General features: G+C 39.8%; 1 protein-coding gene across 2 annotated transcripts in view; it reads right to left on the bottom strand.

Moving 5' to 3' along the window:
* Positions 1-634: 634 nt before the first annotated feature.
* tmem254 (transmembrane protein 254) overlaps positions 635-11,958 on the bottom strand; it is a 28,224-nt gene continuing 16,900 nt past the window's right edge. The window contains exons 2-4 of one of the 2 annotated variants that reach the window (XM_060924805.1): positions 7,303-7,406; positions 7,148-7,207; positions 635-2,249 (exon numbers count right to left, since the gene is read on the bottom strand). In XM_060924805.1, the coding sequence (XP_060780788.1) occupies positions 2,126-2,249; positions 7,148-7,207; positions 7,303-7,406 (288 nt within the window). In that variant the 3' untranslated portion in view covers positions 635-2,125. The remainder of the gene's footprint in view (positions 2,250-7,147; positions 7,208-7,302; positions 7,407-11,958) is intronic. The other variant, XM_060924806.1, reaches the window with a different exon arrangement.

The following is an 11,958-nucleotide window of genomic DNA, read 5'->3' as shown; positions in this document are numbered from 1 at the left end:
TAAAGCGGCTACAGATAATGAGATGAGACATTTCTGTCTTTGGTCACGGCATTAGGTTTTGTAAATGTTGTGGCAATAATACAATGACGTGTTGACAGAAAATGTACTTTTAAGACTTAAGTAAAAATTTGAGTGGACAACTTTCACTTGTATCGACGTAACATTTGACCAGTGGGATCTGTACTTTGACTTAAGTAATGAAGTTGGGTACTTTGTCCACCTCTGGAAATGAAAAATATGACAATGACCCTGTACTGTTGCACACCTTAAGACCTGTTTGCAGGAAGAATGGGAGAAAACACCTGAAACATTTCATCGCTTGGTGTCTTCAGTCCCTAAACATCTTAAGTGTTGCGAGAAGGAATGGCAACATTACAAAGTGGTAAAGGCTTTACAGTCCCAACTTTTTTTGGAAGTGTGTTGCAAGAATCAGAAATGAAACGTGTTTATTTTAAAAATAAAATGAGGTAAAACATTTAATAATGTGCTGTTGTATAGTTTTGAGTTCAATACAAGTTCAAGATTTTTTTTTTTTTTATTTCAACATTTTCTGATTTGGAGTTTTATATCATTCTGATTCTTGTAACATTTAAAAATAGGTTGGAGTTACACACACACACACAGAGTCCACTATATAAGGCTTTATTATGAACACCTAATACACATATGAATAGTATATAATTAAAAATCCATTGCATACAAGCGCTACAATATTTTTAAAAATCTCATTCAATTCATTCCTTATTCCCATAAACCTATTAAACCACTTTAATTCTTTTTCTGTGTCAGGAATGCTGAGCATCACACATCTGTAAAACCTGTAACCTGATGTTTCACTCCAGCCACTGTGCTGTGATTAATAGCGGATGTCAGACTGGTGCCCTGCTGTTATATAGCTGGAATACATGAGACTGATTCTGCAGGAAATCTAATGTGAAACTGCACCAAATGGTTTGCATAGGTATATTTTATTTGGCAGTGTGCAATCTTCTGGTATGCAAAAGTATTCACTTCAAAAGGTGATGCAAATTCAGTTCAGTGAGTAATTGAGGGCATTCTGGAAAACAGTCCGGTTAAGACCAGCCTCATCCAGTTTAATACTGAACTTCTTGGAAGAAGCTGACCTACATTATCAAGTAATCACAAAAAAGTTCTTATCAAAAGGGCTATTCAACATATTGCTTAAAATATTGCTAAGTATTATTTGTAACTCTGATTTCCAAAAAAAGTTGAATTATTAAATATATAACTTTCAGTGAGGAGCTGATTAAGGGTAAAATATAAAATCAGGAGAGAGACAAACTTTGTCAGTATGGCTGACTGTCATTGTGTTCAAGCTTGTCTGATAACACAAAGGCATTTGAAGCAACCTCTCTATATTCCAAAGCAATTGTGCTCAGTACAATTTAAAAAAAAAAAAAAAAAAAAAAACCCCTTCCTACTCATGTTTGCCAATTTTATCCCAGTGTTTGACATACCGTACACATTTTCCATTCAGGTGGCCCGTTCTCTAATCTGTGACAGCACCAATAATCTACGTGGGTGAAGGCATAGATTATAGTGTGTGAATCATGGCTCTGTGAAATTGCTAACTGCCAAACTAAAATGATGAAACTCCCACCCAGTGAGTGCTTAAACCCCAAGTCACATTCGGTGCAAGGAACAACAGGGTCTTAAATTCAAATCTTAAAACAATTTTAACTGGTTGACTTTAGATGCCATTATGGGCAAGGACATATCCGGTTACTTATCCCCATCAAGAAATTATTAGACCCAGAAAACTGGGTACGAGTCGAAGGCACGCATTTTCATTGCTCTGAAACTGGGTCTCTAACTTGGAAGAGCATCGACAGTAAAACTAATAATTCTAGTTTGTGTATGGAGGTTAGTATTTAAATCTTCCATTAAAAAAAATAAAATGTATTCTTGTCAGGAATGTTACTCTAAGAGGTTGTGTTCATGCCCAGAACTTGGTCATATCAGATCCTGTTTCATAGAGCTATGTAGTTCTACATCTGTTTTTGAAATATGGTCCACATATTTGTATTTGATTAGAAGACTCTAATCCTGATTTATCCATTGGAAAATAGCGTTCCATTTCAGAGCAGCGTACGTCTGTAGCTGCTCAGTGCCGTTTGGCATGACCACCCGCCTTATATTTGAAGAGCAAACCCAGAGATGCAAAGCCAAAGAAAAACGTCTGAACAAACCACAGGAGCCGAGTTGATGGACTGTCGATGCCTTTATCACTGCAGAGAGAGAGAGAGAGAGAGAGAGAGAGAGAGAGACACAAACAATGGTTAGAGTTACAGTGATGTAAAAGTAGTCACACCAAAAGATAATGTGGCACTCTACTGCCCCCGTGTGGCAGAAAATGAAAAAAGTCTTGAATTCTGATCAGTTTGGATATTGGGCGATTCTTCAGCAGCGGCGCCAAAATTATGAAGACTGCTTTAACTTGTCAGCTCAGTGATATTACTAAAAAGTATGGAATCCAAGGCAAAATGTACTGAAAACCATATTTTAAAAAATCACCACCCCAATTATAGCAACGTCTCTTCAGAGAAATCATGGTTTGAATTTTAAGAAAGGAAAGGTCAGTTTTTTCTGGCACAATTTCTTGACTAAAAAAAAAAAAAAAAAAAAAAAAAGATTGTGTGTTCAGGGTTAAACACAGTCAATTTTCCATGCTTTTTAGGGTCAAAAGATACCTCATACAGTGTGAAATTTTTATTTAACACCATTACCTTGAGTACTGCAACTAAAAAAAAAAAAGTTACGACATTCTGCTGTGAATGTAATTCCATTACTAAAGAACTACCCATATATACAGTGGTGCTTGAAAGTTTGTGAACCCTTTAGAGTTTTCTATATTTCTGCATAAATATGATCTAAAACATCAGATTTTCACACAAATCCTAAAAGTAGATAAAGAGAACCCAGTTAAACAAATGAGACAAAAATATTATACTTGGTCAGTTATTTATTGAGGAAAGTGATCCAATATTACATATCTGTGGGTGGCAAAAGTATGTGAACCTCGAGAATTAGCAGTTAATTTGAAGGTGAAATTAGAGTCAGGTGTTTTCAATCAATGGGATGACAATCAGGTGTGAGTGGGCACCCTGTTTTATTTAAAGAACAGGGATCTATCAAAGTCTGATCTTCACAACACACGTTTGTGGAAGTGTATCATGACACGAACAAAGGAGATTTCTGAGGAACTCAGAAAAAGCGTTGTTGATGCTCATCAGGCTGGAAAAGGTTACAGACCATCTCGAGAGAGTTTGGACTCCACCAATCCACAGTCAGACAGATTGTGTACAAATGGAAGAAATTCAAGACCATTGTTACCCTCCCCAGGAGTGGTCGACCAACAAAGATCACTCCAAGAGCAAGGCGTGTAACAGTCGGCAAGGTCACAAAGGACCCCAGGGTAACTTCTAAGCAACTGAAGGCCTCCCTCACATTAAGCAAATGTTCATGAGTCCACCATCAGGAGAACACTGAACAACTGTGTGCATGGCAGGGTTGCAAGGAGAAAGCCACTGTTCTCCAAAAAGAACATTGCTGCTCATCTACAGTTTGCTAAAGACCACATGGACAAGCCAGAAGGCTATTGGAAAACATATGTTTTGTGGCTAGAGGAGACCAAAATAGAACTTTTTGGTTTAAATGAGAAGCGTTATGTTTGGAGAAAGGAAAACACTGCATTCCAGCATAAGAACCTTATCCCATCTGTGAAACATGGTGGTGGTAGTATCATGGTTTGGGCCTGTTTTGCTGCATCTGGGCCAGGACAGCTTGCCATCATTGATGGAACAATGAATTCTGAATTATACCAGCAAATTCTAAAGGAAAACATCAGGACATCTGTCCATTAACTGAATCTCAAGAGAAGGTGGGTCATGCAGCAAGACAACGTCCCTAAACACAAGTCGTTCTACCACAGAATGGTTAAAGAAGAATAAAGTTAATGTTTTGGAATGGCCAAGTCCTTAATCCAATCGAAATGTTGTGGAAGGACCTGAAGCGAGCAGTTCATGTGAGGAAACCCACCAACATCCCAGAGTTGAAGCTGTTCTGTACGGAGGAATGGGCTAAAATTCCTCCAAGCTGGTGTGCAGGACTGATCAACAGTTACTAGAAATGTTTAGTTGCAGTTATTGCTGCACAAGGGGGTCACACCAGATACTGAAAGCAAAGGCTCACATACTTTTGCCACTCACAGATATGTAATATTGGATCATTTTTCTTCAATAAATAAATGGCCAAGTATAATATTTTTGTCTCATTTGTTTAACTGGGTTCTCTTTATCTACTTTTAGGACTTGGGTGAAAATCTGATGATGTTTTAGGTCATATTTATGCAGAAATATAGAAAATTCTAAAAGGTTCACAAACTCAAGCACCACTGTACCTTATATTTTACCCAATATGCAATATATACACACAATTGATTTTAATTATTAGCGATATACAATCACTGTCCGCTTTAACGGGTTCATCACGTGGCAGCAGCGCAATGCATAAAGTCATGCAACTGCAGGTCTAGAGCTTCAGCTAACGTTCAAATCAAACATCATAATGGAGGGGAAATGTGATCTCAGTCGCATGGTGGTTGGTGACAGATGGGCTGGTTGAATATTTCAGAAACTGCTGATCTAGGATTTATGCACAACAGTCTCTAGAGTTTATACAGAATGATGAAAAAAAAAATTCCAGTAAGATTTGGTTCTGTGGGCAGAAATGACTTTTAGAAAAGGAGAATGGTTCGAGCTGACAAAATAATCAAGTGACATTTTTCAAATCTTCAGCTGTCCAGTTTTAACGAGCCTGTGCATTTAGTCTCAGATTCCTGTTCTTAACTGACTGGAGTGGAATCCATTATGGTTCGAGTTCTGTGCTGTTGGAGGCCATCTGCCTCAAGGACTGACATGCTGTGCATTCTGAGATGCTTTTCTGCTCACCACATTTGCCAAAAATGTTGATTTTGTTTACCATAGCCTTCCTGTCTGCTCAAACCAGACTGGCTATTCTCCTCTGATCTCTCTCATCAGTAAGGCATTTCCATGCACAGAACCGCCGCTCAAGTCCAGCCTTCTGTTTTTCTACATCGTTCTGTAGAGACTAGCCGGTGTGAAAATCCCAGATCATCGGCGGTTTTTGAAATATTCAAACCAACCAGTCTGAAAGTCACGGAGATCACTTTTTTTTTTTTTTTCCCTCATTCTGATATTTTATGTGATCACTCCCTGAAGCTCTTGACCTCTATCGGATTGATTTTATGCTGTACACTGCTGCCACATGGTTGGCTGGCTGAAGAAATCGCATAAAGGAGCAGGCAGAGCATTTTTTAAGGATTTTCCACTAGGAGACCAACTGGTCTAGGCAATACAATCACAGGCCCCAGAGTCCATGCGGCTGCACCGCTGCGGCATATTCTGTGATGCAAAATGGTTCACCAATCACCATACAGACAAACACACTACAGTGACTACACAGCTATCAAGAGCAATTACCAAGCACAAATGTTGTCAAAGACACTCAAAGTTACACAGTAATGACATCGGATTCTGACATCAGCCATCTCAGTAACCAAATTTTAGTTTTGTTTTTCTTAACCAACATGATCTTGTGTGTATATATCTTATAACATAGATCTCTGTTTTCCTTGTTAAATGTATACTTGCATGGTACTTGGTTAATTAATTGCAACTGATTGAACCAACTGATAAGACATAACTTGGTTTAAAATTTGGTCTCCCAGTGAAGCTGGTTTGGCATTGACTAGGAGACCAAATCTGGCCACTGGGAGACCATCTGGTCTCCCAGTAACCATGTTAAAAAATGCTCTGGGAGCAGGTGTACAGGAGTTCCTATTAAAGTGTCTGGTGGTTGTGTATAGAGCAGGGGTTTTCAAAGTGTGGGAGAGTCAGCCCCCCTCAGAGAGCAAATAAACAACAGCGCCCCCCCTTACAATTTTTGTTGTTGCTATACTTAATGTTCCATTCGTCTTTAAAAAAATGGCTGTTGTACACTTTTTTCTTTTACACATTTGAAACATCTGTGCTTTTTAAAACATCCTTTTTACACATTTGAAACATCTGTGCTTTTTAAAACATCTTTTTTTTACACATTTGAAACATGTGCTTTTAAAAAAAAAAAACAACACATCTTGTTTTACACATTTTAAACATCTCATAGCATCGTTAGCTAGCACCTCTTGGCAGACAACACACTGTGGCAGTGGAGCATCTTCAGATCCAGTCCATGAAAATCCAAACTTTAAATAATCGTGGTCATACTTCCTTCTTTTTTTTGCTTGGCCCAGACTGTCTCCTCACTCACTGTAGCTTTAGGTACTAAAAATCGATCCATTTTGTCTCTGGTAAAGGCTAGCTGAAGTTGGCTAAATGTCCGCAATAGTAACTTATTCTGGTTTATTTTTCCTCACGTTGCGCCCCCCCTGAAGAACTCTGGCGCCCCCTAGGGGAGGCGCACCCCACACTTTGAAAAGCCCTGGTATAGAGTATTGTTCATGACAGGTGTGCGTGCGCGCTCAGGTTACAGGCACAACAATCATGACTGCTATTTATACAAACTCTTAACTCTCATTTCAAAATGACCTGAAAGTAAAAGTATAACTACACGAGTATGGGCTTTCCCCCCCATGCTCATTGGGTAAAGGTGAAAGCATAGAAAGTTTCATGTTTAACATGTTTTTTCACCTTTAGCAAAAAACTGTAAATGAGCGAAACGGTCAGTGCAATTTCTTTAAATCTGCCAAATTAGAATCATCTGTTAAGACGCATTATACCACAGCGCTGCTGAATTCATAACTCTGATCAGATGATTAATTTTCTACAATAGCAGCTCTGACAATAGTGTTGGCTGCTAGATGAATTGCATGTTTAGATTATACTCCTCATTATTACTACTATGGTAACAATTAACATAGGTATAAGAGGAACACTTGGAGAAATGTGGTTAATCACATGACCTAGTTTTTCATCATTTTCCTAGAACACGATGCCTCATGTTTTATTCCTTGCTTAGAAATATAAAGGTGGTATGAGCTAAGGTTCCACACAGAGCCAGAACTGCTCTCCCCCCCAATTACGGTTATACGTTCAGTCCTGTTTACCTGCATACTTTCAGTGCCACCAAAGCTTCACACACATGGATAGCCCAAGCAAGCCACCATCTGAAACACACCCAACCACAACACACATAAATCTCCATTTTTATAGGCAGAGAGTCCGCCAAAGAACAGCATGCGTACAGAAGAGATAGACTCACCCCTTGTACATGAAACTGTGATATTCCTCGACCAGGTACTTTGTGAACGCTCCGAATGGACCCAAAGTGTCATAAGGGAGATGCTGTGGCCAAAACACTGCCCACTGCAAAGCACGAAACGTGATGTTCACTATTACCAAACTCTTATACTCAGTGTAAAAATATAGTGCAAGCACATAAAAAGTGAGTCCTATAAAAAGTGTAGTAACTCCAGGAAGTATTAGGGGTTAAACATTTTATCTTGTTCGTGGTGATGGCTGGTAGTGACTGAGAATGTGATATATTTGTAGATAAAAATGGAAGTACACGGGGTGGATTATTAATTTTCTGAAATGCTTTTGAAGGAGAAACTCTAAGGAACAGATTAAGCACACACTATCCAATCCATGTACAAATTGCACACAACAGAAATGGTTTAGTGTTGACCGAAAGGGATACAACTGCAATGTTTACCATGTTTGGTATTCAGAGGAAACACGGCAAGAAGCCAGTAGAGTGTTGCAGACTTTAAAAAAAAAAAAACACACATGAATGCAGCTGGCTATCTGCCTTTAAGTGTGTGTGTGTGTGTGTGTGTGTGTGTGTGTGTGTGTGTAAAAAAGTAATACTTTATCTCCCTTCATCCTTATTACATAGATGAGACCGTACGATATAATAAATTGCTCAACTATAAATAGGCCAGCTCACCCTTCCCAGAACCCTCTGCACTATGCAGCAAGTCACCATTTTCTACACACACAATATTCCAAAAACAATCCAGTGACATCCCAGGCTATAAATCTTAAACTGACGGGGCCCTTTCTGTATGGAGTTTGCATGTTCTCCCTGTGTGTGTGTGTTTTTTTTTCCTCCAGGTGCTCCGGTTCCCCCCCCACAGTAAAATACCCAGCCACTGGGATTGTACAACCCTGATTCCAAAAAAGTTGGGACAAAAGTACAAATTGTAAATAAAAACAGAATGCAATGATGTGGAAGTTTCAAAATTCCATATTTTATTCAGAATAGAACATAGATGACATATCAAATGTTTAAACTGAGAAAATGTATCATTTAAAGAGAAAAATTAGGTGATTTTAAATTTCATGACAACACATCTCAAAAAAGTTGGGACAAGGCCATGTTTCCCACTGTGAGACATCCCCTTTTCTCTTTACAGCAGTCTGTAAACGTCTGGGGACTGAGGAGACAAGTTGCTCAAGTTTAGGGATAGGAATGTTAACCCATTCTTGTCTAATGTAGGATTCTAGTTGCTCAACTGTCTTAGGTCTTTTTTGTCATATCTTCCGTTTTATGATGAGCCAAATGTTTTCTATGGGTGAAAGATCTGGACTGCAGGCTGGCCAGTTCAGTACCCGGACCCTTCTTCTACGCAGCCATGATGCTGTAATTGATGCAGTATGTGGTTTGGCATTGTCATGTTGGAAAATGCAAGGTCTTCCCTGAAAGAGACGTCGTCTGGATGGGAGCATATGTTGCTCTAGAACCTGGATATACCTTTCAGCATTGATGGTGTCTTTCCAGATGTGTAAGCTGCCCATGCCACACGCACTAATGCAACCCCATACCATCAGAGATGCAGGCTTCTGAACTGAGCGCTGATAACAACTCGGGTCGTCCTTCTCCTCTTTAGTCCGAATGACACGGCGTCCCTGATTTCCATAAAGAACTTCAAATTTTGATTCGTCTGACCACAGAACAGTTTTCCACTTTACCACAGTCCATTTGAAATGAGCCTTGGCCCAGAGAAGACGTCTGCACTTCTGGATTGTGTTTAGATACGTCTTCTTCTTTGAACTATAGAGAGCGTGCACGACGTCACGAGGTCACATGATATTTGTTTATCTGCCATCTTGGACGTCATGGCCGCGCATAGAACTTAGACGAACCCGTTCTAATTATCAAGTGTGTGGGAGTAGATCTTTCGAGAATGGTTATATCTTGTTCAGCATTTGGTTGTACCAATAGACAGGGCCAAAAGGAGGGCCTGTCATTTTATAGATTCCCCGCAGACGAGGAGAGACGCGCAAAATGGGTGTCCGCTGTGCGAAGAGAAAACTGGTACCCCAGTTCTACCAGCCGAATTTGTAGTGAACACTTCATATCAGGTAGGTGTAATCTTCTAATTCAATACTCCTAGTACATCTGTTAAGTTGATTTTCGGATTGAATGATAGCTGCATACTTAGAAACTAGACAGAATAGTGTTTGTGGCCGTTAGTCCGCTTGATCTCTAATGTTTAAAATGGCTATGCCTAGCCCTACTACCCTGGCCTAGTCTATGACAATGTTTTATCTTTTTGGCTCATATATGCCTTTGAAAGGCCAATCCATAGTAGGGATGGCGAAAACTAAAAAAAAATCTTGACTGACCACCGGTTAAAGTCGGTTAACCTACGAGTTTAAACAGGGATGCATAATTCTGTGCAGATAAAGATAGCGGTGATTTGTGATTTTTTTTCAGACAAAAACATACATATTTACAACCCTGTCATTATCTGGAACTGAGTTTAGATTTCGAACATTCCTACGACAAAACGTCCTGCATAGTCTCTTTATGATAAACGTCTTAATGCCACTTACCCGTGAGGTTATCAAGTAGACTTCCTTCTTCGGAACCTTCCAGAGGTATAGTTGGGATACCCATCCCGCAACAAAATATTTATAAGCTTCCAGGCTCTTGTAAGCTTTGAGGGCTTTGCCAGTGTAACACGATTAACGGGAAAATTGTAAAATGTCGTGGTAGGCCAGATCGGGCAAATCGCCGGCACCGCAGCTCCGAATTTCCCTGAACAAGGATTGCGGCAAGTTGTACAGATCTGCAATCCCCAACCTGGAACACTTTTCTACGTAACGCTGCCTCACGTCACCTTCAAGATGCTGAACAAACTTAGACAAGTAATCGCGCGATGTAGATGGGGTATTTTCCGAATTTTCTTGGGGATTACTCCCTGGATCCATTACGCTCGCGCAAGATAAACAATCCTGATGCCGTCCAATATGGCGGAGTACATACATGCAGGTCACGTGACTGCACATCCTCTATAGAGTTTTAGCTGGCAACGGCAGATGGCATGGTGAATTGTGTTCACAGATAATGTTCTCTGGAAATATTCCTGAGCCCATTTTGTGATTTCCAACACAGAAGCATGCCTGTATGTGATGCGGTACCGTCTAAGAGCCCGAAGATCATGGGCACCCAGTATGGTTTTCCGGCCTTGACCCTTACGCACAGAGATTCTTCCAGATTCTCTGAATCTTTTGATGATATTATGCACTGTAGATGATGATGTGTTCAAACTCTTTGCAATTTTACACTGTCGAACTCCTTTCTGATATTGCTCCACTATTTGTTGGCGCAGAATTAGGGGGATTGGTGATCCTCTTCCCATCTTTACTTCTGAGAGCCGCTGCCACTCCAAGATGCTCTTTTTATACCCAGTCATGTTAATGACCTATTGCCAATTGACCTAATGAGTTGCAATTTGGTCCTCCAGCTGTTCCTTTTTTGTACCTTTAACTTTTCCAGCCTCTTATTGCCCCTGTCCCAACTTTTTTGAGATGTGTTGCTGTCATGAAATTTCAAATGAGCCAATATTTGGCATGAAATTTCAAAATGTCTCACTTTCGACATTTGATGTGCTGTCCATGTTCTATTGTGAATACAATATCAGTTTTTGAGATTTGTAAATTATTGCATTCCATTTTTATTTACAATTTGTACTTTGTCCCAACTTTTTTGGAATCAGGGTTGTACAAGCCAGTACATACTTAGTGCTGGTCCCAAGCACCAGGGACTTGGGATTGTGGAGGGTTGCGTCAGGAAGGGCATCCGGGGTAAAACCTATGCCAAATCAAATATGTAGAACAGATCCGCTGTGGGGACCCCTAATAGGATCAACCAAAAGAAGATTCTGTTGTAATGGACCCAAGCCAGCCTCAGCCATCTCATGTGTGGTCGTGAAGGAAAGGGGAAAAAAATAAGGCATGTTTTGCTCAAAGTTTCCACATATTAAGAAAACGTTCATGGGTAAAATTTGCGGCGGTTTTGCTGCACAGCGAACTAGCAGGAAGCGGTCACATGCTTTCAAAACAAACAACGAATCGGATACTGGGAAGGGCAAGTCGGTCCCTTTCATAGTTTCAAAGTAGATGCTAGATTTTAACCTTGTCATCTAATATCACAACCAGCCAAATTACTGCTGATTTATATTTAAGCTACAGTTTACTGTGCTGTGTTATCATATTGTCAGCTGTGACTATTGTAGGGCCCTCAAAACGATAAACTCCTGCTTTAATATCTGTAGGCTAGACCATTTTTGTTTAAATGATCAGATGATACAGCTCTTAGAGACAGTGGCTATGAATGTTTCATGTTGTTTGAGGTTTCTGAATTTTAAAATCAGACATTATTTCACTAGAAATGTTTATAGCCAACTTGTAATAGGATTTAAATTAAAACGGCCTCATACATCATTCCCAACTGTACTTACTCGTACATGTTTAATATTAAAAGGAAAGGAAAAAAGTCAGCAGGTACTCCTTCCTAAAACCAGGAATCATGTAAAATCACAATCGTTCTGGTTTTAACCATTAGAAAACACTGATCTAAGGGAGCGCACGAGTGCTCAGAGAGGGAAGGAAAATGACAGCAGGACAC

The sequence above is a fragment of the Neoarius graeffei genome, chromosome 7 (assembly GCF_027579695.1).
Source record: "Neoarius graeffei isolate fNeoGra1 chromosome 7, fNeoGra1.pri, whole genome shotgun sequence".
Lineage (NCBI taxonomy): Eukaryota > Metazoa > Chordata > Actinopteri > Siluriformes > Ariidae > Neoarius > Neoarius graeffei.
The sequence above is the reverse complement of the archived record's forward strand: the minus strand, read 5'-3'. Positions and strand labels throughout refer to the sequence as shown.